We start from the raw sequence: 26,571 nt of genomic DNA, 5'->3' as shown, positions 1-26,571 counted from the left end.
AACCAAATTCCCGCCCGCGTGCAGAATTCCCTGTGCCGGGGGTTTGGGGCATGGTGTGTCCATCTGCAGTGCCCGCTTTGGGCTCGTTTCAGGCGGTTTAGGGTGAAAATCATGCCAAAATTTTGGTTGTTTGTGGAAGGGAGAAATGGAGGGGGTGTAGAGGTACAGGTTTGGCAAACTCTCCAAAAAACCCACCTGGGTTTGGGACCTTGAATGGAGCAGCTGCTCTGGAGCAGGGGGACAAGCAGGGCGCACCCTGGTGAGGAACTGCTGAGAGCAAATAGGAGCATCAGTAAGGATTTATTATTTAATTATTTTTCTTTTTAATCTTCACTTGTCTTGGAGATGAACCCTCTCACATGGTGGCAGCAACTCAGAGCACCTGCACCAGTGAGGCCACAGGCAGCTTTTTGGATGGAGAGAATTCTCCTGCAGGAAAAATGGGCTGGCCTGAGAGAAAACCTTCCCTTTCACAGGAAAATGCTGCTTGTGCTGACAAAAATGCTAAAAACTGAGTTTTTCAGGAGGTTTTACTTTAATTCACTACATCATTTCTGAAGGATACTGAACAGCCAAAATTTCAGCTTTCTAAAATTGGGATCTTTGCCAATCCCGGGATGGCTCCTGGAGTGCCCAGGAGGGTATTTATTCACTCTTCCCACAAACACACTTTTTTGGCTTTTTCTTTTTTTTCTTTTTTTTTTTTTAGAATCCTGTAACCTTTCAGAATGACTCTAGCTTTGGAAAAATTACAGTGGAAAACTGATAATGTTTTCTTTTGTACTTTTGCTACTGTGTAATCTTTCCAAAGTTAGACAACTTTTGAAGTTACAGAATAAGAAAAAAGATAGGAAAAAAAGGATGCTCTACATGTGTGAGTGGGAGAGGGCCAGAGGTGCATTCAGTGCCTCATGCCTGTTGTCCGTGGTCTTGAGTTTGAGAGTGCAGAAGGAAAAATAAATAGGAAATAAAATTCCCCCAAAAGTGAGATTCCTGGCAAAAGGCTGGGAAAGTTTCAATGATGTGATTTATGCCTGGTGGATGCTTCATGTTCTGAGTGTTTTTAGGGAAAGGAGATGGGGTTTGATGGATGGTCTGAACTGTTTGGGTGCTGGACCAGTGCCCCAGGGTGTGCCAGGCTGGGTGCCCGGGGTGCCAGACCCGACAACTCACCCTGGCACCATGACTCGAAGCATCACAATGGATTTATAACTTTGGGGGAACACCTGAAGGGGAGCTCCCAACCATGCAGGGCCAGAACCAGGATCTGCAGACTCGGGAGACCTTTGGGTCAGCATCAGCTTTGCTGCTGCTGAGTTCCCGTGCCCACATCGCCCTGCTCCAGTGCCAAACCTCCCAACGCCCCTCTGGGAGCCCAGGGAGGGATGCAGGAGCCTGAGGCGAAGTCACTGGGATGCTGAACAGCCCCCAAAGGGACAAGTGGCCCTTGGGTGCCCTGGCACAGGCAGGGGTTGATGCTGGGTGCTGGCACGGTGGCACCATGCCCAGTGCCATGGCTGCTGTAGGTGCCAGCCTGGAGCAGGGCTCTGGTCCCTGTGCAATCCCTGCATCGTCCCCACCGTGGTGGGTCAGCCTCCAGCCGGTGATTAATGGCCCAAGGGAGGCCGTGGTGGCCGCGGGCCATGGCTAATGTCAAATAACAAATATGAATGCGGGCTGTAAATATTTATACAATGCGCAGGCACGTGCCGCCTCCCCGATGCGGAGACAAAGCTCCGCTCCTCCCGGCCGGCCGGGTGAGTCACATCCCCAGAGTCAGTCACATCTCATCTCCAGAGTCAGTCACATCCCTGAAGTCAGTCACATCCCCAGAGTCAGTCACATCCCCAGAGTCACATCTCATCTCCCAGAGTCAGGGACTCTCAGGTCCCCCTTCCCCAGTGAGAAGCTTCCTAGAGGTGGAGGCAAATCCTTGCAGGAGCAGAGCTGGTGCTCCCCACGTGGAGCTGGAGCCTGGGCTGCTCTGGGAGCCCTGCCCATACCTGCGGGGCTGTGGGTGATGCTCAGCCCCACGTGCCCCTCCGCACCTGATCTGCAGGCATTGGCAGGGGATGTGCCCGCTTCAGGGCACCACATCTCCCTGACTGCCAGGGCACTGAGAGCCAGCTCAACAGCCTTTTGCTCACAAAACTCCACTCCTTGTGCTTGAGGCTTCTCCATTTCCCAAACACCATTAAAACCTCCCCTCCCACGGCCTCCGGTCACAGCAAACCCTTGGGCATTGCTGCCTGAGGCCATTGCCAGCACGTGGAGCTCTGGATGTGATGTCCTGGGTACCACAGCACTGCATCCCAGAAAGGGGGGTTGAGGGGCAAAGGGGGATGGGGACAATGCAAATTTTGTCCATGTCCCCACGGAAGCCGTGATGTTTTTCCCAGTTCTCCCTCCTGCTTCTCACTCCTGGCTCCCAGGTTTATTTAGTGTGGTCCCTGCTAATTCGTGCACATTCCTTGGCGCCTAAGAATAGAAAGTGATGACGATTATTTGGGTGCCTGGTCGGCTCAGGAAACAGCTAATTGGAGACAGAGACTTTTACCTCTGCCTGGGCTGGCTCCAGCCTGGACTGGGAGTGCTGGAGCAGCATTTCCTATCATCAGGCACATGAAAGGGCCAGGGAGTCTCAGGGTGACGTGTCCGAGAGGAGACACAGGTTGTGCTGTTTGGGAGGGGACCCAGTGATTCACCATGTCCAGAGCCCATCCTCAGGGCTGCTTGGGGAGCCAGAGGCTGCTGGGATCCATCACCTGGGGTGGTGGCTCCTGTGGGGACATGGGTGGAGGTCCTGGGCTCTCCCCTTTGCTCCCTCACGTGTTCTCTTGCAGATGTTGACGAGTGCGTGGAGGGCACTGACAGCTGCCACATCGATGCCATCTGCCAGAACACCCCCAAGTCCTACAAGTGCATCTGCAAGTCCGGCTACACCGGGGATGGGAAGCACTGCAAAGGTAGGGACACAGCACTGGCAGGGCCAGAGTCCTGCTGAGTGACAGCCCCAGCACGTCAGAGGCCACCAGTGGCTCATCAACCCATGCAAAAAAGCCACTTGTTCACCCTGGCCCATTTCAAACCTTTTATTCCCTTTTTCTGCCCCAAACTCCTGTCCTGTTGACAGTGCATGGGGACAGAGAGGACTCTGAGTGTCCTTGCTGGTGATGGTGGCAGCCATTGTCCTGATATGGTTGGGGCTGCCCATGAAAGGTCACGTGGAGCTTGTTTTAAACAAAGCTGGGCTTATTTTCCTGCAGGATTTCTGACCCTGAGGCTGCAGAACTGTGTTAGCAGCTAAAACACAAACTTAAAAATAAGACATAGAAACAGAGATATAGATGGTGTAGAAATCAATTTAGATGTAGATATAGGTGTAAATCTAGATGTTGATATAGGTATAGACATATATCTATATATAAAAACAACTGAGTAGGGAATGGAAAGAAAATGGGGTCCTTGGGGCAGCAGCAGCAGGAAAGCAGGATTGGGGCAGGGGAAAATTCCCAGCTGGGAGCAGGTTCAGGGTCAGGATGGGCCGAGTACAAATAGCAGAGGGATTAAAGCGCTCCAGGCACTGCAGGGCTTTGCCATGGAGACGGGGCTGCTCTGGCAGCACCCTGGGAAATCCCAGGAGGTTCCCAGCACTCTGCACCAGGCTAAAGCTGTGGGACACTGGGCTAGCTGGGCTCCAGCATCCACGCTGGGGAGAATGGGGATGACTGTAGGCTCTGGAGGGATGCTGCAGGTGATAATGGAGCTGAGGACCTGCTGGAATAGGCAGAGACAGCAGAACACCCCGGGGCACATTACCAGCTGGGTGGCAAAGATGCTGGAGAAGGGGAGCAGCACCCATGGTGGGCAGCACTCGGGGCAGCCCTGCAGCTCTCCCACCCTTCTCCCCTGCAGATGTTGACGAGTGTGAGCGGGAGGACAACGCTGGCTGCGTGCACGAGTGCGTCAACATCCCCGGCAACTACCGCTGCACCTGCTACGACGGCTTCCGCCTGGCACACGACGGCCACAACTGCCTGGGTGAGGGATGGCGGTGCCCTGCAGCTCCTCAGCTGCTCCAGCACCTTGGGGCTGACCTGCCGGCTTTCCTTGCTGGGCACTTCCCAGCACTCAGCACCCCCAGATGTGCTGTAGAGCCATGGAAAGTGGTGGCACTCCCAGGGCACACCTGTGCTGGCGGTAGGATTGCTCCCGGTTACATCACGGTGATGCCAGGGGAGGATGCTCCATGCTGGCAGGAAAACTCACTCTGTGGGTCCATCTGGGAGGGTTGGGCAGAGGCAGAGAGTGCTGTAGAGCCGTGGAACCGTGGTGGCACTCCCAGGGCACACAGGCATGTCCTGTGCTGGGGACAGGATTGCTCCCCAATACATCGGGCTGAGCATCCTCCCTTGGCATCCATGCTGGGAGAAAAACTCACTCTGTGGGTCCATCTGGGAGAGCTGTGTTTGGAGTTGCTGGGGTGAGGCGCAGGCTCCCCACAGCCTCACCCTGCTGCAGCCAGCAGCCAGGCCAGCAGCTCTGTGCCGCTGCCGAGGGCAGCACCAGCTCACCCGGGCCCTGCCGCTCGCTCCGCTCGTGCTCGGGGTCAGCCCTGCACCTGCCAAAATAGATGAGTTAATAGCAAATACGGTGGGGATGGGAACCAGCGGAGGGACTGGGTAAATAATCCCCGGGCCAAGACAAACCCGGCATCTGCCTACGGAGCGGCCGCGCATCCTCCCCGCCACTTCCCACCGCCCCGAGCTCCATCCGGCCGCGGCCGGGCCAAAGCTCCCGTCAGAGCCCCGGGGCCCATCGAGCTGCCCGCGCCCGGCCCCGCTTCCTCCCGCGGCATCCGCGGTGCGAGCTCCGGGGCTCCGGGCACCGCCTCCCCGCTGCCTGCTGCTCGTGCTGTTTTCCAATTAGTGTCTGCAGAGGGGTCATTAATGAGCTCATCACTGGGAGGAGGAGGAGGGGGAAGGGATTATGGACACATACGCTTTGCATTAAGCGCCATCACCGGGATCTTTGCAGCCTCCTCGGGGAGGGGGGAGATTTACACAGCTGGGAGGAGGCGCGGGCGGGCGGGCGGCTGGCTCTGCCTTCCTCTCCCGGGGGAGGATGAGCCCGGGAAGAAGAAAGGAAAGCTGGACGTCATGTGTTTACAGAGTTGGGTGGGAGGGGATGGAGGTGGCTGGGGAGCAGCCGGCCAGGCGGGGATCTGGGGGCAGCACGCTGGCTCCCACCTTGAGCCCTTCCTTAGCTCATCCCAGCATCTCATCTCTGACTCCGACCAGCTTTGCCCAACCTGCCTGCATCCCCTTTTAGTCAAAAGAAAGAGAAGCAGAGCAAAGCAGCGTGTTGTGCCCAGGCTTTGCCTGTGCCATGGGCAGGAGCTGAGCTGGAGAGGGGTCAGGGTATGTGCCTGCCAGAGTCCACAGGCCCCTCCATTGCCCATCCTGGGCGACCTTTTGAACCAGGACAGGAATTCAAGCCCCCGTCCTGACACAGGCCCTGCTGGCTTCTGCCCATCTCTGTTGCCTTTAATAAAACAGGTATTAGGGAAGTGGAGTCTCATTTCAGCCATCGGGTTTGAACGGCTGCCTCCTCATTTTTGAGCAGAGCTGGAAGGAGAAGTTGCAAGACATTAAGCCCTTGTTCTAAGCAGGGGGATTTCAGGAGGGTTATTGGCATCTGCAGGACATAACTTGCCTGGGATGAGCACTGGGGGAAGCCATGAGCTCCCTGCCATGCAGAGGATGTCCCTGCATGCCTTGCTGCAGCCCAGGTGTCAGCCCTCGCTGCCCTGTGGGTCAGGGGGTGTTTTCAACCCCTCCTTTCCAAGACAGCGACTTTGTGGGGTGCTCCTGGGCTCTGCTGCCTGGTCACTTCCAGCTAGAGCTGCAGCCCTGCTTTGGCAATTCTGAGCGAACCCTCAGGGCTTGCCTGGGGCTGGGACACAGTGCGAGGCACCCACACTGCTCAGGTATCCATCGGTCCATCTGTTTAGCCCAGAAGCAAAGGGTTTGGGTGTGCTGTGCTGTTTGGGGAGGGGGCTTTGCTGGCAGCCCCCGGTGCGTGCCATGGCTCAGCCATGGTTCCGGTGGGCTCAGTTTTCCCCTCAGCCCTGGCTGTGCCACGCTCGGGTTCACAGGAGGTTTTCTTTGGCACGGGGCCCCTCGCTCCCAGCCCAACACCATCACCCAGCCCCGCGCAGAGGGGGCAAGGGGCGGCCATGGCACAGATTTATCTTTGCCAAGCCTGGCATCCCGGTTGTTCTGGCGCCTCAGGGCACTGGTGAGCTCAGCTTGCGCCACTGTCCCCAGAAAGCCTCTGGAGAGAGCAATGGGCAGTTACTGTTCATTAAATGCAGGTTTTGCAGGAGCAGCCCGGGGCGAGGGCATTGCTGCTGCCACGGGGCCACGTCCCAGCGCTTGCAGCCTCGGCTTGTTAAACCAAACCAGGTGTGAGGGCAGAGCAGGGGATGTGAGTCTCCTTACAAGTAATTATCCCTGCTCTGGGCTAAGGTTTCCCAGCTCCTCCTAATGAAGTGCAGGCATCCCCAGCTGGCAGCAGGCTCTGAGGGGCTGGGAGCAGGGGCTGGCTGCAGCCAGCATTCTGGAGGAGCATCCTGGGTGCTTTGGGATTTCTGGGATGAGGGAAAGCCCTTTCTCTGTGGTCGGGTGTTCCCTTTGGTAAAATGAGGCCATCACTCAGGGAAGCTGTAAGATCCCTGCAGCCACTCCTGCTGTGCTTTGCCTTCATCCCCTGCCCTGTCCAGCTGGGGGGAAGCAGGAGCTGCCCAGCAGATCTGTGCCTGCCCATGCCCTCGGTGTGCCAGGGAGCTGTGCCACCCGGTGCCCATGCCCTTGGTGTGCCAGGGAGCTGGGCTCACCCCCTGCCCCCTTCCCTCTGCAGACCTGGACGAGTGCTCGGAGGGCAACGGCGGCTGCCAGCAGACCTGTGTCAACATGATGGGCAGCTACGAGTGCTTCTGCAGGGAGGGCTTCTTCCTCAGTGACAACCAGCACACCTGCATCCAGCGCCCTGAAGGTCAGTGCTCAGCCCCTCCACGCCCTGGGCCACCCTCCGTCCCTGCCTTGATCAGGCAGGTCTGTCCTCTGTCACCTCTGGCCACTCCTGCCTGGGTTTAGGTGCTGCTGCTGGGCTCTTGGTGTGGCAGGTTTGAAAGGGAATCTGTGGTAGGAATGTTGGGAGAGGTGGTAAATGTCCTGCAGCAAAACCCTCACAGGTCCCTTGTCCAGGTACAGCAATACTGAGCTGGGGACATTAATCCCATGCCCAGAGGAATTTGCTGATAAATAGAAGGACCTGGAAATCCTCATACCACCTTGAGACACATCTTCCCCTGCCAGTTCTTGCACAGCACCGAGCCCTTCCTCTCAGTATCAACTCTAAATTGTTGCCATCTGGAGCAACCTCTTAGCCAAAATAGGAGGAAATGAGAGATTTTTGTGTCTCTGCTGATTTTTATCTCTGCTGCTTGGCAAAGCCAGCTGAGTGTTTTTGCTTTCCTCCTTCCCCCTTCCCAGCTGTGTTGGTCACTCCCCAGGAATCCCACCCTGCCCAGGACAGCTGAGCAGCTGCAGTGGCATTCCTGTGTCCCCATCCCTTGTGTGTGCCAGGATGAGCTGGCTGCTCCTTCCTACTGGTGCCACTCTGGTGGGCCCTGCTGGGGACAGGGGTGCAGGTGCTGGGTCTGGAGCTCAGTGGGGTTTAAAGCCACTGAGAGATGTGGGAGCAGGGTCTCACCCAAGGTGGGAGGCAATCAAAGGCTGAAGGCTTCCAGGTGGTTTTGTCCACCTTCCCAAGCAGCTCTGTGCCAGGAGCTGGCCAGGGTTATCCTGTCCCCACAAGTTTTCCCCTCATTGCCATCAACTCCCCGTCCCATCCCACCTCAGATGTCCCTCTGCCACTGCTGACCAGTGCCAGCAGCTTTTGGAGCATTTCTCTGCCTCCTTTTCTCTTTTAGAAGGCATGAACTGCATGAACAAGAACCATGGCTGTGCCCACATCTGCCGGGAGACCCCCAAAGGGGGCATCGCCTGCGAGTGCCGCCCCGGCTTCGAGCTCACCAAGAACCAGCGGGACTGCAAACGTAAGGAGCACCCCAGGGCTGGGGGTTCACCCTCCCAGGGACCCCCCAACCCTGTGCCCATGGCACACACATCTCCTGCCCCTGCAGCAAAGCCCTGACCCCTGGTAGCTGTTGGTTCATTGAGCCTGAAGCTCAGCACGCTCAGCTCTGCCTCTGCTGCCCTTACAGACAAAGCTTCTGGCAGCCCCCTTTTCTCTGGGATGTTGTGTCCTTACATGACCAGGCTGAAAGGGCAGTTCAGGGGGGTCCCAGAGGCTCAGCATCCCCTGTTCTTGTCCCAGTGTTTCACTTTCCAAAGGGGAGGTGAACAAGGAGAGTGCAGTTGGCATGTGAGGAGCGCAGGAATCCTCTCCCTGGGGCTTGTGGTGCTCTCAGCCTGTCTGATCTCCTGCCAGCATCCCACTGGCAGTGCCAGGGTTATTAAATAGATATGTGTGTGTTTATGCAATTATTTTTATTTTGTTTCTCATTTGCTGCGTGCAGCAAATGTGTAAAATCACTGATGAAATGAAGGCTTAATCCTAAACGAAATGAACAGCACACCTTGCCCCCTGGGGAGGGCTGGCAGGGATTCCCAAAAGCTCCTGTGTCATTCCGAAGCTCAGGAAAGTTCCATCCCTCCCCTGCAGCACTGGATTCAGGGTCCACCAGACCACCAGTCCCCTTTGCTTGGACTGCACTGGTGGCATTTAGCAGGTATGCAGAGGGAAGATATAAGAAACCACAAAACAGCTTGGATGTGCTAAGATCCCACAGGGAAAGTGAAGGGCTGTAGGAATTATCTGTGAGGGAAGGAGGGAGGAAGGAAGGGAAGGAGGGAGGGGAGTCTCTGAGGGTATGGATGAGGTGTTTCCAAGCCAGCTTTATGTGCTACATGTGGATGGTAGGCAGGCAAGAGGATCTGGGGCCATGGAGACAGGGAAGGACAGGGAAGAGGAGCTGGGGCTGTGGTGACAAGGAGGAGGATCTGGGGCCATGGTGACACTGGTGCTTTGCTCCCACAGTGACCTGCAACTACGGCAACGGGGGCTGCCAGCACACCTGCGACGACACCGACCAGGGCCCCAAGTGCGGCTGCCACGTCAAATTCCTGCTGCACTCGGACGGGGTGACGTGCATCGGTAGGTCAGGGCATCACCCACACAGGGGTTGGGCTGTGGGGTGGCTCCTCTTCCTCCCTGGGGGATTTGTCCTTGGCCTGGTGAAGGTTTTCCCAAGCCTTGGGCATTTTCCTTTTGCTGAGACCGGGGATGCTCAGCTGTGTGTGAGGGATGCTGCAGCACCTGGGATGTGTCTGCACAGCCACAGGGAACAAATATGATCTTGGTGGTGCTTGAGGGGACACCTGGGGGCACATTGCTGTGCTTCTGTGCTGCTGAAGAGAGAGCAGTGAGGGTGTCCTTGTGCTGGGAATTGTTGCTGTCGCTGTCACTGGCAGCTTTTGAGCAGGGATGTGGAGGGGGCAGGTTTGCCCACAGCAATCTGTTCCAACTTGGTGTTGTGGGGCCTTGGCTCAGGAACAATTGTCTTGCAAAAAAAAAAAAAATACAAAACCAAAACCCCAACAACCTGACAACTCAACCACCCCCAGAATTGTCCTTTTCCTGTGTGTGTTTTCAAATTGTAAAACATCAAGCAGAGATAGAAGTTTTACTGGTTTCATATGCTTGTGCTGTTTAACAGCTGCTTTGATTTAAAAAATGTTATATTTGGGGAGTGATTAAGTCCACAATTGCTTGAGACATTTGAGTTCTTACTGCAAAATGAAAAAGAAAAAGGAACTGGAAGCAAGAGAGGTTTTGGCTCCCCGTGTCCCTGCTGTGCCCGAACAGAAAACCCTTCGTGCTTTCCGCAGACAGCTCCGTCCTCGGGGCACAGGATCCCCCCTGAGCCCCTGGCTCTCCCTGCCAGCTCCAGGGGTGTTTGGGGCTGAGCCCCCAGCAAAGCCCTCTCCCCATCAGCTCGCTGCTGCTTTAATGTCACCGCTGTCCCCCAGGGTGGATCCCAACCCCTCCTGGCTGCTGGCAGCGCTCACAGCCCCTGGTCCCCGCCGTCCTCGGTTTGTCCCCACAGCCACTGCGTCCTGTCCCCACGCTGAGGAGCCTCCCAGGGGTTGTTGCTGTGCCTGGGTGGGGAGCTCAGGACCCTGGGGGTGCCAGCTGGGGGGTTCCCCCTGGATGAGGGGCTCTGTGTGCGGCGTCTGACTCGGGCAGGTCTGGGACCAAGGGTGCCCCTGGACCTGCTGGCTGTGGGGGTGGGAGAGCAGCTCTCCAAAGCATCTCGTGGTTTGGGGGATGCCTCAGAGCAGTCTGTTTGCTGGGAGGTGGTCTCTGCACTCAGACCCTGGGTACAACAGGTGTGAGGGTGGGATTTGGGGGTTTCCAAAATCATCCATCCTCTGTCCTTGGCCAAAGTGTCCCTCTTTGTCCCCATGCTGGGGAGGCATCTCCCACCAGAGCCAGCACATCCCTGTGAGCTCTCCCCTTGTCCACCTTTCCAGGGGAGATCAAACACTGCACTAGAGGATTTTAGGAGCAGCACCAGCCCAAAGCCCACCAGCACCCCACGCCTGTCTCATGCCTTTGGGCCCTGCAATCCCCTCTCACAGGAAAGGGCCTGCCCAGCTCCCGCACTCCCTGGGGCATTCCTGATCCCCACCGTGGGAACACCAAGGGCTTGTGCTCCTCCAGCTGCCCTGCAGGGATGCCCCGCCAGCAGGTTTACAGCCGAGGTACCTGCTCGGATATTTATACCCACCCTTTCTTGTTTTATGGCTGGGGCACAGCAAACAGCCCTCCCCCATCCACGCTGCCCCCTTCACCGCCCCTTCCCCATTTCCTCCAAAATATTTCATCATTTCAAGGGGAATAAAGTTTCCAGCGAGGGGAAACGCAAAGTCGTTCCCCGGGCCACGGGCTTTGAAATTGAACGCGGTGTGTTTGATGGGCTGCCGGGACAGGCCCCTGGTCCAGGTTCCCTTCAGATCACACCACGAGGCAGGAAGCACGATCAGCCCCTCTGAGTGACAGTTTCATTAGGCCACGGCCGGTGTTTTTCATTTTTCTGCTTTTTATTGCTGCTTTTAAAAATGCAGATAATGAGGAACATGCCTCTAAGCACAGGGGCCATCACTAATGGCTCCCAACATGTCTGCAGGCACGAGGGGGAGGGGGAGCTGGGAGGGGAAGCCAATGACCTTATATATTTATATTTATGCTCCAAAAGCAGCCTTTAAAAAAAGAATTAAAAAAAGCACATAAACCAGCCCTCCAGCAGCCAAGGGTGCAGTGCCTGCGGGGAGATGCAAAAACAGCTGTCACAGTTGATGCAGATTTTGGCTTTCCAGGAAGATTTATTAGCCAGGGCATCATTGCAGCTCCCTCCCACCCGTATTTGGGGTGCAGCAGGGCTATTGCTGGCCCCCTGCTTGTGGTGGAGTGGGAAGGGGTGGAAAGGGAAGAAATACAGTTAGATGGGGAAGGAAACTAAACCCAGCTGAGGTTTTATGGCTGATTTCCTGACCCACACCGAGGCAGTTTGCAGTGCTCCCCAGTTTGGGGGGCTGGCGGTGCTGGGAGCTCTGGGGTGCTCTGACCCACAGGGGAGGCTGAGCAGCCCAAACAGCCCCAGGGTTTGGGCTCACTGCTGGCTTGGCTGCTGAATCCATGGGGTGCAAGTGGCACAGGGGGATGTGGTTGCCTTCCCAACGCCCCTGTGTCCGCGTGGCTCCGCTCGGGGATCCCTTCGGGCTGGTTCTGGTTCTGTTCGCAGCCAGGACCCGGCTCCCCACACTAACAGGCTGCACTAACGCTGCTCACAACGCGCTTCTCCCGCTCGCATGGGGCTCCAACCAGCCCAGCACAGCTGGAGGGGTTTGGAGAGGCTGAGGGACCCTGAATGCTTGGGAGGTGGGAGAGAAAAAGCCCAAAGGGAAACAGGGACAGTTTCCACCAGGCTGGAAATGCAGCAGAGTTGAACCCATTGATGTGTGACACCAACCGAGTTCCCTGCTGGACACTGTTTCTAAATCACTTTTTTATAATGTTAAACAGGGGAGAGACACTTCCAGCAACACGTTATCCTTGAGACGTTTTCTAATGGTAAATATTTTTGTTCTCTCTATCTCTACCGAGGGGTCTAACCGTGGATGGTCTCTCCTCTGGAGACCATGGCGGGGCTGGGGGCTGAGCTGCTGCCTGACCGCATGTCTCACTAACCCTGCCCCGCTGCTGCTGCTTCCAAACCCCGGTGCCAGGCCAGCCCAGGGCTGGGGGACAGGGCAGGGAGCCCTCCCCTGCTGTGCTTGCATGAGACGGGGCTCTCACGCTGCTTTGGTGGATCCAGCCTGTTCCAGGGTGACAATCTGCTGTGCTGTGGCTGTGGCAGGGTTACCCCACACCCAGGAGGAGCTCACTGTGGGCTGCCAGGTGGGGAGGGGGATGCTTGTGCCCATCTCTGTGCTGTGCACTCCCAGTTACCCCTTCCTAGAGCCCACCCACTCGAGGATGGTCCCCTCTGGGACCTCCAGGGTGTCCCAGGGTTTGGCCTCGCCGTGCGCTGTGGCTCTCAGCCCAGAGAGCTGCAGCAATGGCAGGGCTGCAATGGCCCTTTGCAGGGCTGGGCACCTCCCCAGGGATTTCTTTGCATCCCCGTGGGGTCTCCAAGCCCTTCACAAAGGTAAGGTGATGCCTCTGCTCTGCCACCAAGGAAACTGAGGCAGAAGGTGCAGCAGCTTGTTTGTGGTGGGGAATCTTGTTCTTGGATGTGCTGGGCACAGGCAAACTCTTGGCACACCCAGGGGCTCTGGAGCTCACCAGCACAGGGAGCACAGACTGCAGCTTTTGGGGGGCTCTGCAGAGCCTTTCACACAGGGGTGGGAGAAGGGGGGACCCCAGATCTGCGTCATCACCATGCTCCAGCCAGCCCAGCTGTAATCCCCCTAGTACCATGCAATTATCCCCTCTGGCTTGTTGGGCTCACACCCTGCTGAGATTGTGACTTCTCAGAAGGTGGAGGTGAGGCCAGAGCATCACCAGCATTGAGGTGCTGAGCAGGGCGAGGGGTGCCATGGCACAGCAGTGAGGCAGTGACAGCAGAGCTGGGCTGGAGGAGGGTGGAAAAGAGTCTGAGTGTGTGCTTGTATGTGTGTGTGTGTGTGGAGCTTTGTCCTGTCCCTGCCTGAGCGATGGAGGCCTCACCAAAGCCCTGGGTGGCTGGTGAGTCACCCTGGGCTGCCAGCTCCGCCGAACAATTGCTGCTCCCCGGGGCAATCCAGAGCCCAGCCCTGTGCCACCAACCTCCTCTGCCCCACAGGTACCCCAGCAGGCCCCTCCAAGCTTTCTGCCAACCCAGAACAGGGTTTCCCCTTTCTCGCAGTGGTGCTGTGGCTGTGCTAACCGAGCTCACACCCAATGCCCACCCTGGGCACCCACCCTGGGACGGTGAGTGGGACTGGCTTTAACCTCAGGTGAAATTCCCAAAGGTGCAAAGCGGCCAGGAGGGGTGCACAGTGCTGGAGGAGGCTGTGAGCACAGTGACTGTGCCCAGGGCACCGCATTCTCTCTCTGGAGAGCTCCATCCTCCCGGCTGCAGCTGCTCCTCCAGCTCCATCCTGCTGGCAGCAGCACCTGAGCCAAACCAATCCCCTCATCTCAGCGCTGACCCTGTTAAATCGATCCTCCCCGGGCTGCCCCTGCATCAGCTGCAGGAACAAAGGCTGGCGTTGAACAAACGATTCCCTTTCAGAAAGTTTCCCTTCCCTTGGGCACGGTGTCCCCCGCCCCGTGTCCCTGTCCCCTGGCACGGCCGGGCAGCGCGAGGACCTGGCTGGAGGAACAATATCTGCAGAAATCCTTCCCCTGCCGTTAGGTTTTGTAATTGTGCTGGCGATTAATTTCATAAAATGGTCCCTTTTGTTCTCTTATTATGGGACATCATAAAAATAGCAGTGGCAAGACGAGCACAGAGCGATCCCAGCTCCCGGGCCCCGCGGCAAATGGTTGGATGGTTCAGTCATTCCTACCCCATGTGGTGCTTGCAAAGAGCAGGAGAACCTGGGATTTGCTCTTTCCAAGGAATTTCTTCAAGGCATTTTCATCTTGGGTTCCTTGAAGCCCAAATGCCTCATTTATCCAAGCAACCAGCCTTCTGAAAGGAGTATTTTATTATCCTTTGTGAACAACTTAATGCACTTCAAACCATTGTTCTGGTGGTTAGGGTTGAAATTGAGGATTGATCTCACAGGGAAGCTGTCAAGCTGAAAATGCTTCATTTAAATTAGTGTCCCTTCTAGTCCTACCAGCAACAGCTGACTTTGATAATACTGAAATAATTAGCTCTTTTTTTTTTTTTTAACTGGATTTTTTTTTTTCCACTGATGCTGCCTGCCTCTGAGTGTGTGTTTTAATTACATGATGCGTCTCTCAAATTAGCCTGAGACACATCTCAGTGGCTGAGCAGTGGGTGACGGTCAGGGGCTGACAGCACAGGGTCACCCGTGGCTTTGTGGCTCGGTAGCTTGGTGGCAGTGAGGGGGACAGGACCCTCCTGCCACCCCGCTGTGGCACTGGGGCTGTGCACCCACACCCTGGGAGCTGCGGCCTGGCAGGACCCGTGTCTGGCTGCTTTGGCACAAGCGCTGTGCCTTTGAATTGCCCACTTTGGGAAACTGAGCTCCCCCTCTGTGGAGCTGCCCAAGGTGGCCCCCAGGAGGCCCTGCCTGTCTGTGGGGCACGCCAGCCCCATGTGTTCAGCATTTCACGCCCCTGTGGCCTCGCTGGTGTTGTGTGAGAGCCAAGGGAGCTTTCCATGGGCTCTGAGGGAGCTTTGTACCCACTGCCCCTCCCAGGCCGTGCCATGGGGGACATCTGAGTGCCTTTTGAGCCTTTTGAGCAGGGGTCCCTCACCCCAGCCTTTGTGTCCCCTTGCCGTGCAGAGACGTGTGCTGTGAACAACGGGGGCTGTGACAGCAAGTGCCACGACGCGGCCACCGGCGTCCACTGCAGCTGCCCCATGGGCTTCATGCTCCAGCCCGACAGGAAGACCTGCAAAGGTAGGTGGGTGTGAGTGGGGCTGGGGGCTCACTGCTCACCCCTGGGTGCCCCAGGTCCCCGTTGTGTCCTCAGTGCCCCCAGAAAAGGCTCAGATTTAGCTCAGCTCGACATGGCCCCCAGTGCTCACCGGCTTGGTGTTTGCATCCATGGGGTGGGCACAGGAATCACCCCCTGCATGGGGACTGGGATGCCTTGCTGCAGGCACCATGCTTGGCCCCACGCCCCTGGGAAGCCTGTGGGGAGGAGGAAAAGGGGGTCAGGTCAAGTTTGAGGCAGCCCTTGTGGGGCTGGAGGGTCCTGTCCCATCTCACCCCACCCCAGCGCCTGAGCCGCCCCAGGGGAAGGGCTGGGTGTGCAGGGAATGCACAGGTCCCCCCTGGGACACTGCCCAGCCAGGTCTGAGCACCAGGTCCCTGCTTTCCCTGCACCCCAAATGTCCCCCCTCAGGGCTGGCCAGTGCCTGCATTGTGTCTTTCGGCAGCTCTCAGAACTTGACCCCAGCTGAAAGGAAAGCCTGTCCCACTGCTGGCTGCCTGTCTACCTGCTGACTGCTTCCAGAACCCCTTGTCCTGGTATTTTATCAGAGCACCCACCCCTCTCCAGCTCTGCAGTTCGCAGCAATAACCCAGAGCCACGTCCCCTGTGTCTGGGGTTTTATTAGGGCTGCAGGCAGGTTTACAGCTTGCTCCCTCACAGTCATAAAAAGAAACCCTCAGCCCCAGAGAGGCAGAGCTGCTGCCCCAGCCCTGGGGGTGGAGGGACAGGGCAGGCTGCTGCCTCCTCCTGGTCTCCTTCCATCTCACACGTTGTTTGCTAACAGTAAATTTTGTGATCAGAAGGAAAACAAACCACATCAGCCACGTTCTCCTGCTGACCATCAGAGCCCAAAGGGCTCCCTCCATTGTCCCTCGTGGTGGGGACAGCATCCAGAGGGGAGCCCTGGGCTCTCCTGGCCGAGCATCCCAGCCAGGGAGTGACCCTTGGGTGTCCCTTGTCCCCACCAGACATCGACGAGTGCCGGCTCAACAACGGCGGCTGTGACCACATCTGCAGGAACACCGTGGGCAGCTTCGAGTGCAGCTGCAAGAAGGGCTACAAGCTGCTCATAAACGAGAGGAACTGCCAAGGTGAGGGGCACTGAGTGCCCAGGGCCCTGCCCTGCCCCTGCCTGCACTCCCATGGCTGCTGCAGCAGTGCTGCTCATTCCTGTGCCCTTCCTGTGGACTGCATGCATCCTTCAGGGCATTAGTGCCTGGGATTCAGGCTCTGGTTTGGGGCCTAGCCCTTCAGTCTCAGAGCTGGGGGCTTGTGGGCTCTTGCAGAGCTAAAGCCAGCAATCAGGCAGCTGCCAGGGCTCCCAGTTCTGGGAGGGCAGGAATGGGGAGAAGATGCCTCCTGCTCACTCCAGATGGAGCTGGCTGCTCCATGCGGCTTCTTCCACCTTTTTCTCCCTGTCCCAACATCTTTGTGCTCATCTCCCACAAGCCCAGGAGGTCAGTGCTGCCCCCGCAGCCCATGGCCGAGGTCAGCACGGCAGGTGTGCCTGAGCCTGAGCGTTCCCTCCTGAAAACACAGGGCCGGGAAGGAAGGAGGGGCTGGCAGGCTCCGGGGCTGCCACTGCTTTCATCTCCGTCCAGGCTCTGTGCTCGGGGAGTTTGACGTGAGCGCAGCAATTAACTTAATGAAGCCAATGAAATGATGCTCCAGCCCACCGGGCTGGGTTCACCTCCCAACCAGGGCCTCCCTGCCCCAGCGAGGTGCCCGCGGGGCCGAGCAGGCATTGCTGGCACCGTCCCGAGGCAGGACCTGCCCGCACAGCATTCCCGATCCCTCCCTGGCATCCTCCCGATCCCTCCCTGGCATCCTCCCGATCCCTCCCTGCCCTGCACGGGCAGCAGCCGGGGGCTCCTGCAGCCCTCCCGTGCCAGGGACAGGATTTTGGCCCTGTTTGGCCCGTTTGGGGTGCAGAGGGGCTGCAGGAGCTTGTGACAGGGGGATGCTGGTGCAGTGGGTGAGGAGGAGCTGGGGGCAGGGAGGGAGCCCAGGGCTCTGGAGCACACTGGTGTTGGATATCCAGAGCATCCCGAATGCCCAGAATTGCACTGAATGCCCAGAGCAAGCTGGTTCTGGACCCTTGGAGGGTACCAGGGCAGGGTCCCCAGCATCACAGCTTGTTGGAGCAGGAAGGGGACAGTGCTGAGGCCGGGATGGCCCCTCTGCCGTGCCAGCTCTCACCTCCTCCCCTTGCCCTTCCTGCAGACATCGACGAGTGCTCCTTCGACCGCACCTGCGACCACCTGTGCATCAACACCCCCGGCAGCTTCCAGTGCCTCTGCCACAAGGGCTACACGCTCTATGGGCTCACCCACTGCGGAGGTAGGACCAGCTGGGCCCTGCTGGGGTCCCAGGGGTGGGACAGCCCCGGGTGCGGCTGCCGTGGGACCCCTGGGGATCCTGCCCACCCCAGGGCCCGTGGGCACGCTGGGTTCCACACCCCGGGCAGGGATGGGGCTCCCAGCCAGACTCGCTGGTGTCTGCAACTTCAAACAGAGCGACAGGAACAATTTGCGACTTGTCTGCAGCGGGAGAGAGAGAGAGAGAGAGGGAGAAATCCCCGGCGTTTTTGGCAGGGAGCTGTGGCGGGGTGGGAAGGGGAACATCAAAAGGGTTTGATTTAAATTTCACAAGGCAGATAGCTCCCAAGGGCGGGGGCGGGCAGCGGGAGGTGGCTGGAACGCGCTCCGCAGGGGCTGCCGAGCGTGTTGTGGCAGCGGTGCCGGCGGCCCGGGGTGAGAGCCCGGGGGCTCCGGGGCTGGGGCAGCGACCCTCCAGATATTTCTGAGCTACACGGTCAGCGTGAGCCCCTGGCAAAGGGATTGATGGCTCCCACCAATGCCCCGAGTGAGGGCGAGCTGGGCAGGGAGGGCTCTGACAGGGACAGCTCCATCCCTGACCTGAAGCATCATTTCAGCCCTGCTGAAGAGAGGGACCAGGGCTGAGCCTTTTGGGTTCAGTTTCAGCTCTGTCTGCTGTGCCACGAGGGGCTGGGGCTGGGCTCAGCCTGGATGGGCTGCACCCGTCCCTGCCTGGCCCTTGGGGACACCGGGAGCTGGGCTGTCCCTTATCCCCATGGAGCTGGCACAGCTGGGGGAGCTGGCACTGCTGGAAATGCCCTGAGGTGCAGAGGTGCCCCAGCTGGGCTTGGATTTATCCATCCAGAATCCCAGCCCTGAGAAATGCAGTGATTCAGTGTCAGAGCCGAGGAGTCCCCACTGTCCCTCAGCCACTGTCCCTGCCTCTGTCCCCACAGACATCGATGAGTGCAGCATCAACAGGGGTGGCTGCAAATTCGGCTGCATCAACACTCCTGGCAGCTACCAGTGTACCTGTCCTGCTGGCTGCAAGCTGCACTGGAACAAGAAGGACTGTGTGGGTACGTCAGGCCGGGAGCCAGCAGGGCCAGGGAGGAGCTGGGGGCTCTGGGATGCCAGGCTGGGGTCCCTGTGCCACGCTCTGGCACCATCTCCTCCCTTGTGAATCCCCCATGAGCTGGAGGGCACAGGGGTCCCCCGTGGGTCTCTGAGCTGTGCCAGCCATGGGCATCCCTGATTGTCATCACCAGCTGGTGCTTGTCCCTTGGAGCTGGTGAAGTGCCTGCCAGGTTCGGTGCCACCACGGGCCACCCTCACCTGCAACAAGATGGGCAAGAAGGACAGCTGTGCCCTTTCCTGCACCTCCAAGGCCAGATTCCTGCCAGGTATTGGTACTAGTGCCACCACCAGCATGAGCAGGGGGTCCCCATTTCCCTGCATGGCCTAAACTGAGGGGAGAGGAGTGGCTGCACAGCCAGAGTGCAGGAGGGAGGGAGGGAGGGATGCTGTTGTTTAGGAGGGCTCATTGTTGGGTGTAGATCCACGGGCCAGGTCCCTGGCGCAGGATCCCTATGGCAGGGTGCTGGGCATCATCCCCCCATGGCACAGCCTGCCTGCATCACCCTGGCAGAGCCAACTCCCCTTTCTCCCTCCCAGAGTCCGACAGCAGCTACACAGTGAGCTGTGGGACCCCCGTGCTGCGGCAGGGCCAGCACAGAGCCACCAACAGCAGCCAGCAGTGCCTCGGTAAGGGGGCTCCTGGGGTGCCCACGGCTGCCAGCAGCCTGGCTGGGCCGTGCCAGCTTGCTGAGCACCCACCTGTTCTTTCAGAGACTGTGGCTGCCCCCGTCAAGCAGAAAGCCTCCTTCAAGATCAAGGATGCCAAGTGCCACCTGCACCCGCGGAGCAAGGGCAAGCAGGAGGAGGCTGGGAGGGCAGGGACACAAGGTGAGCTGTGAGGGTGGGGAGGTGCCCGTGCCCAGCAGGGAGGGGGTGCTGACCTGTCCCACCCTGCAGGTGGCTCGGCGCCGTGCTCTGACTGCCAGGTCACCTTCGTCAACCTCAAGTGCGACTCGTCCAAGAAGGGGAAGGGGCGGCGGGCTCGCAACTCCCCCAACAAGGAGGTGACACGGATCACGCTGGAGTTTGAGGCAGAGATCAAGCCTGAGGAGATCACAGGTGGGCACAGCACTGGCCTGACACATCCTGGGTGGGAGCAGGGACATGATGCCATCCCCATGCAGCAAGGAGAGATAAACCAGTCCTCATCTTGCACTGGATTGGCACACGCTGGGTAGCACCTGCAGCTGAGCATTTGGGGGATGGTTTTGATGCTTCTGGGCTTCCCTCTGCACCCCTCCCTTCTTACTGCATCCCTCCTGCACCCCCATTCCCCTCTGTGCCCCCCAGCCAGCTGCAACCTGCACTGCCTGCGACAGCGAGTGGAGAAGAAGCTGAAGTCGGCCATCAAGGCGCTGAAGAAATCCATCAACCAGGAGCGGTTCCTGCTGCGCTTCTCGGGGATGGAGTACGAGGTGGCCCGGAAGCTGAGCGTGGCCCCGGAGCGGCAGGAGAGCTGCGGGCCGGGCCAGCAGCGCCTGGCCAGCAAGTGTGGTAAGGAGGAGCGAGGCGGGGTGACGAGGGGACCCGGCGGTGGCAGCGCCCGCAGCATCACCGACGTCCCCCCCGGCTCTCAGTCAGCTGCTCGCAGGGAACCTATTACCACGGGCAGACGGAGCAGTGCGTGCCCTGCCCGCCCGGCACCTACCAGGAGAAGGAGGGGCAGCTCTCCTGTGACCTGTGTCCCCGCGGCGACACCTTCGGACCCATCGGAGCCACCAACATCACCGCCTGCACCGGTAAGGGGGGCACAGCCGGGGCTGGACGCACGCTCAGGGGGTGTCCAGGGCTGCAATTTCAACCATTAGCCAGCAGGCAGGAGAGCCTTGAGCATCCCCAGGGCTCACAGGAGTTGCTGGTTTGGGTGTTTATTATTTAGAGGGCACCGCGGGAAGGGCAGCACTTCTCTGGGTGTACTGGTGGTGCCACAGCTGAGGGGGAGGAGGGTCTGGGTATGGGGCAGGAGAGCATGTGGGGTGCCAGGACTGAGCGATGCCTTGCCTGCAGGTCAGTGTCCCCCTGGGCAGCACTCTGCTGATGGCTTCAAGCCGTGCCAGCCGTGTCCCCGTGGCTCCTACCAGCCCGAGGTGGGGCGGGCGCTGTGCTTCCCCTGCGGCGGGGGGCTGACCACGCGCCACGAGGGAGCCCTGTCCTTCCAGGACTGCGACACCAAAGGTAGGGCAGGGCCGGTCCCCAGCGGAGCGCGGGCACACCCAGCGGGGCCGTGCCAGCCGCTGACACAGCCCCTGTGCTCCCTGACCCCCCAGTGCAGTGCTCCCCTGGCCACTACTACAACACGAGCGTGCACCGCTGCATCCGCTGCGCCGTGGGCACCTACCAGCCCGATTTCCGGCAGAATTACTGCATCTCCTGCCCCGGCAACACCACCACCGACTTCGACGGCTCCACCTCCGTGTCCCAGTGCAAAAGTAGGCGAGCTGGGGTGCAGCAGAAGGGGGGGACAGGTGTGGGGTCCTCTTTCAAAAGTATTTTAAAATCCTGCAGAGTTTGGGGTCATTTCAGGCAGGCATGGGGGCTTCTGCTCGGCCGTGTCATCAGCTGATTAGTAGGAAGGATATAATTCCGACTCCTTCTCATCCGATGAATAGGATGAATAGGTTGTTGGCGATAATTAGAATGAGTATGGCGATTAGGAAGAATAGAAGATAGGTGAAGAATTTTGTGATGTAGGGATCTGCAGCTATATATCATGTTGCAAATTGTAGAATGGATCATGATACGAATAGAGCGATGGGGAAGAAGGTGAGGGAGTAGAAGTCTATTTTTAGGCTGATGGGAATTTTGAAGGTTATGATGAATTTTCATTCTCAGAGGGAGGTAAGACTTTCTGTCCCTGAATAGATGTAGATTGTTATGGGGATCAGGCTGATTAGGAAGGAGGTTTTGACTGTGTTTGTGATTGTTTCGGGAGTGTTTTTAAGGTTGTTGGATAGGAGGGGGAATAGGATGGGGGTGAGGAGGGTTGCTAAGGTGAGGAGTATGAATGTGTTTAGGACTAGTGAGATTCCACACTGCCCCTCTTGCCCAGCAAACCCTTCCCAGGACTCCCACCCATGCCCTGGTTCCCATCTGAACTGCTCTCCTGCCTTGCAGACCGGCAGTGTGGAGGGGAGCTGGGGGAGTACACGGGCTACATCGAGTCCCCCAACTACCCGGGGAATTACCCCGCCAACGTCGAGTGCACCTGGAACATCAACCCCCCGCCCAAGCGCAAGATCCTCATCGTGGTGCCCGAGATCTTCCTCCCCTCCGAGGATGAGTGCGGCGACGTCTTGGTCATGCGGAAAAACTGTAGGTAACCGAGCAGGCCACGGTGCTCAGGGGAGGAGCTGGGCAGGAAAAGGCTGGGGTCTGGCATGGAGGGACAAAGGTGCATCCCCGGGCAGCAGGAGGGGAGTTTTGGGAATAGGGTGAGTGGGGAGATGAGCATCACCCTGCCATCTGGGGGTCTTGCTGGATCTCAGGGGGATGTGCATGGGCTGGGCTGCACACCTGGGCCTCAGCCTCCATTTTGGGGGTTAAAAGCCCATGTGGTGCTTTCCAGAGCAAGGAAGGCATAACAATCCCTGGTATGTAACATGAGGGCTAGGGGAAGCTCAGCCTTGCCCAGACTGGACAATTCCCATCCCTGATGCCACCCCTGACCCAGTAAGGCTGGGGGTACTCTGCTGATGGGCAAGCAGCATCCTGTGTCCCCTTGCTGTTCCCTGCAGCCTCCCCATCCTCCATCACCACCTACGAGACCTGCCAGACCTACGAGCGACCCATCGCCTTCACCGCCCGCTCCCGCAAGCTCTGGATCAACTTCAAAACCAGCGAGGCCAACAGTGCCCGGGGCTTCCAGATCCCCTACGTCACCTACGATGGTGAGCACGGGCAGATGCCATCCCAGCACCCTGGTGCTTCTCCCCCCACAGTTTGGGACCCAGGTCACCCCCAGTTCACACCTCCTGTGTGTTTGGGGGCAGTGGACTGAAGGATGGAGGCCAGAGGTTTGGGGACAAGTGGCAGCTCATGCCCTGTGTGTTTTGGCAGAGGATTACGAGCAGCTGGTGGAGGACATCGTGCGGGATGGAAGGCTCTACGCCTCTGAGAACCACCAGGAGATCCTCAAGGTGAGCCCCAAGTCTGTAACCCCCAGGGCATCCTTCCTTTTGGAGATGCCTCCTGCTCTCCTTGCCCTTGGGGCTTCAGAGGAGCATGGAGGTGATGCTGAACCTCCCTCTGGCTCGGCTTCCCTGCAGGACAAGAAGCTCATCAAAGCTTTCTTCGACGTGCTGGCGCACCCCCAGAACTACTTCAAGTACACAGAGAAGCACAAGGAGATGCTGCCCCGCTCCTTCATCAAGCTCCTGCGCTCCAAAGTCTCCAGCTTCCTCCGGCCTTACAAATAGCCCCGCAGCCAAGGAAACCCTCTTCTCCCTTCCTTCTCCTCTCTGATTTTTCCTCCCTCCGCCTGGCTCCGGCAGGATCGCCTCTGCTCGCCCCGCAGACGTCTCCCCACGATCTCCCCGCTGCTCCCTGCAGACCGGGGCTCGCTCCGCTCCCACCCAGCGCTGGTGAAGCCGCTCCCCTCTTCCGAAGCAGAAGGTTTTAGGAAACTGCAGTAGTGGTCCCGTGTGCTTCTCCCTTTGGTTTCCTTCAGGCCAGGTCTGTCCCCGTTCCCTGGTGCCAGCAGCAGCCCGGGACAGTGAGGGGGGTCCCTGTCCCTGCAGCCCCCGAGGAGCGCAGGAGGCGACGCCGCAGCTTTTGGCGCCGCTTTGGGGGAAAAGAACTGACAAAGCCGACTGGATGGAAAAGGAAACGCAAAGGAGCGGTGGCAAAGGCCACCAGCGCGGCACCGTGGTGGCTCCGGCCCGCTGGAGAGCCGCGCTGGTGCTGCGAGGGAAGCGCAGCCAAGCCACGTTCCCGGAGAACAATGTCTGGCTGCACGGGAGAAAACAGGGAGCAAAGGAGAAGGACTTTCAGCCGGGTTCGATTTTTTTTTTCTTTCCGCCCCCCTTCCTCCTCCACACACCCCAGACACTCGTGCCAAGAAACCAGACTTGGTTACAAGCTCTGCCAAAGAGTAACTCGGAAAAGCAAGCTTTGAGAAGAGCAGGAGTTAATGTTTGTGCACTAGGATATCCTCCTTTCTACCTTTTTCATATGTATTAAGTGCAATCATTTGAGTCTTCCTTATATTATTTAGAGGGAAGTTGTTTTGTTTTTTTTTTTTCTACTAGAAACGACAATATTTATATCTGCCTGAGAAACGAGAATGTGTGTTTGCAAGAAAAACAAAAACCACCCACCCAGAGCAAGCTGGGCCTGGGCTGCGCTGACCAGCACAATGGCATCTTCTGGCCTTTTCTGCCACGTTTGTCCCCGATAAAAGCCCCTCTCTGAGGGGAGATGGTGCCTCTCCTGCTCGGTGCATTGGGGTGAGTTTTTGCAGGGAGTTGGAGGCGTCTTGGTTCATCCATGGGAGTGGAGCTGGTCCTGTCAGACTGACCGGCCACAGTTTGGATGTTCCAGTCCCATTGCAATGGGCATCAGCTCTGTCACCTGCTTGCTGCAAACTGATTTTGTTTCCCTGCAGGGGCTCAGGGATGAGCCAGCACCTGCTGAGGATGGGGCTGGGAGGAGAGGGGAGCTGGCCCTCCACTCAGCCCCCAAATCTCTTCCCCAGGTACAGCAATCCCACCCTCACAGACCTGGGCACCTTTTGTGCCTCTGAGTCCCACCAGGCATTTTTGGCCCCATCCCTGGATGTTCCCACCCTGCAGGGATGCTGTGGGAGTCCCTCCCCAGGGAATGGGGTGCAGATCCCAGAGAAAACTCATCCTGCCACCCCTTGTTTCACTGCATCTGCCTCCCCAGACAGGCTCAGCTGGGGACAAGGGCCAGGTGGACATCACTGGTGGCTTTGTCCCCCCAGCATCTTCATGTGGACAGAAGGACTCCCAGGGACAGGCAACTGCTCACCCTTCTCCTCCTCCTCCCCAAGCCTCCCTCCTTTTCCAGCCCTGCCACCAGTTCTCAGCTGTCATCCTCCCACCTTCATCCCCATCTTCATCCTCTCAAAGACCTGGAGCTGCCAGGACTAAAAATGATCAAGCAGCCTAAAGCTCTGCCAGCGGCAGCTCCCTTCCATCACTGTCCCCACCTGTCCCTGACTGTCCCCCTGCCCACACCTGAGCCCAGCCCTGCTTTTAACAGACCCATTATTTATTGCTCTGCCTGTCCCACTGGGTCCATCTTTCCTCCATCCTGTTTTCCCTCCTCGATCCACACTGCTCCAGCACCCCAGGAGCCTCTCCCGGGCTCTGTGAGGGGCTGAGCACTGGCACAGGGGCTGAGGTTTGTCCCCAGGATGCGTCAGTTGGAAAAGTCTGTCCTGATTCATCCCAGCTGTGGATTTTCCCCTGCTGCCGCCGGCTCCCAGCCTGTTTGGAAGCTCCACATCTGTGGGCTGAGCTGTTTGTCACTTGGTCGCTGTCTGCAAGCAGCTGCTTTAATGCACAAAAAGCTGCTGGAGGGATTTTGTGGCTCTGGGACAGTGACACAGGACAGTGACCTTTGGAAGGGTCCTTAGCATTTCGAAGGAAAAAAACCCAGCAAAAATAAAACCAGCCCAGGAATGACCAACCCTGCCCTCGTGCCCACCAGAGTTCATTAACTTTGATTAACTCTGGCTCATCTAATGTCAGGTTTCAGGGCTGTCCTGGCTGTGTCACCACACCAGCCACCTCTGCTCCCTGCTGTGGAAGGGTGAGGTGGCAGCACAACCTCCTGGTAATGGAGCTTTTCCCCCTTCTGCTTTCACCAAACAGCTCAAAAACGCCCCCAAAATCCCACAGGGCCCCTGGAGCCACCCACCCCCAGCTCAGAATGGCTTTGAAAGGCTGAACCCACATCAGCCACCTCGGGGATCAAGGTTTTGAAGCAGTCAAGAAAATTTAGGGTTGTTGGGGTTTTGGATTTGGTTTTTTTTTTTTTTTCATGTTGGAGTATTTATATCTGCCTTTTGCAGCGGGCCAGGACTTGCCATCTCCAGCAGAAACGATTAAAGTGATGAGCAAGATGTAGTTCATGAAGTTATTTGCACTTGATTAAAAGAAAAAAAATTGTTATTTGAACTTTGTAAAAAGAAATGTTTGCATTTTGTATTGTCTTTTTTTAATTATTAAATGGAATTTCTTGGTGTTGTGTTGATCTTTCAAAAACTGGCTCTGATGCTTATTTTAAAGGTTTCTAACAGCAGGATCCAGAGCTATTTTCATTGTTTTGTTCCCTCAGATGCTGACAAGCTTTTCCAGAGCCCAAAGTATTTTTTCTCCCCCCAGAAGCTTAAATGCTGCACTTCCCTAAGCTCTCCAGTCCCTGCACAATGTATTTATTTATGCACATTACTTAATTTCATTTTTAGCCCAGAACATGGAGTTAGACTGGCTTAGAGGGAAGAAGGGATGGCAAACATCCTCTACCTCAGCCCAACCCCTTTGCTGGGCTGCAGCTCTGTCCTTCAGCACCCCTGGACTGACAGACAATGCTCAAGTCCTCATGAGCTGCACCTGGGCAGGTGTGGGCAGGTGAGGGGCAATTGCATTTAAACACTTCTGCTGCCCCTGCCAGAGCAGGGCTGGGCTCTGCACAGGATTCAGGTGAGCTTTGCAGCAGGTAAGGGTCCCCTGTGTGGGCACAACTGCTGAACCTGCACCTGCTGGGCCACCTCTGCTCTGGGGGCGAGTGTGGGATCCTTCCCTTCCCCTCCCTCTCTGAATGCAGGGGGGGTGAGTGAGGCTCCTTCCCTCAAAAGCTCGAATATCCCACTTGGAATTCATCTCTTTTAACTTATCTCTCAAATGAACATCAAGGCCTCATCTGAGCCCTTCCCCTGGAA

The 26,571-nt window shown here is 57.8% G+C and overlaps 1 protein-coding gene across 6 annotated transcripts in view; it reads left to right on the top strand.

The window, feature by feature from the left end:
- The window catches only part of SCUBE3 (signal peptide, CUB domain and EGF like domain containing 3), a 30,616-nt gene extending 5,314 nt beyond the window's left edge, over positions 1–25,302 (top strand). The window contains exons 2-23 of one of the 6 annotated variants that reach the window (XM_064732791.1): positions 2,844–2,966; positions 3,916–4,041; positions 6,922–7,056; positions 8,000–8,122; positions 9,127–9,243; positions 12,175–12,222; positions 15,057–15,173; positions 16,179–16,301; positions 17,434–17,550; positions 18,485–18,607; positions 18,797–18,931; positions 19,203–19,292; positions 19,377–19,493; positions 19,563–19,724; positions 19,956–20,159; positions 20,243–20,404; positions 20,673–20,840; positions 20,933–21,094; positions 21,780–21,977; positions 22,400–22,552; positions 22,722–22,801; positions 22,931–25,302. In XM_064732791.1, the coding sequence (XP_064588861.1) occupies positions 2,844–2,966; positions 3,916–4,041; positions 6,922–7,056; positions 8,000–8,122; positions 9,127–9,243; positions 12,175–12,222; positions 15,057–15,173; positions 16,179–16,301; positions 17,434–17,550; positions 18,485–18,607; positions 18,797–18,931; positions 19,203–19,292; positions 19,377–19,493; positions 19,563–19,724; positions 19,956–20,159; positions 20,243–20,404; positions 20,673–20,840; positions 20,933–21,094; positions 21,780–21,977; positions 22,400–22,552; positions 22,722–22,801; positions 22,931–23,080 (2,933 nt within the window). In that variant the 3' untranslated portion in view covers positions 23,081–25,302. Of the gene's footprint in view, positions 1–2,843; positions 2,967–3,915; positions 4,042–6,558; positions 6,728–6,921; positions 7,057–7,996; positions 8,123–9,126; positions 9,244–12,174; positions 12,223–15,056; positions 15,174–16,178; positions 16,302–17,433; positions 17,551–18,484; positions 18,608–18,796; positions 18,932–19,202; positions 19,293–19,376; positions 19,494–19,562; positions 19,725–19,955; positions 20,160–20,242; positions 20,405–20,672; positions 20,841–20,932; positions 21,095–21,779; positions 21,978–22,399; positions 22,553–22,721; positions 22,802–22,930 lie in introns of those variants that run through there. The other 5 variants (XM_064732790.1, XM_064732793.1, XM_064732792.1 and 2 more) reach the window with 5 other exon arrangements.
- The last annotated feature ends 1,269 nt before the right edge of the window (positions 25,303–26,571 follow it).

Source organism: Zonotrichia leucophrys, chromosome 26 (genome assembly GCF_028769735.1).
Source record: "Zonotrichia leucophrys gambelii isolate GWCS_2022_RI chromosome 26, RI_Zleu_2.0, whole genome shotgun sequence".
NCBI lineage: Eukaryota > Metazoa > Chordata > Aves > Passeriformes > Passerellidae > Zonotrichia > Zonotrichia leucophrys.
The sequence above is the reverse complement of the archived record's forward strand: the minus strand, read 5'-3'. Positions and strand labels throughout refer to the sequence as shown.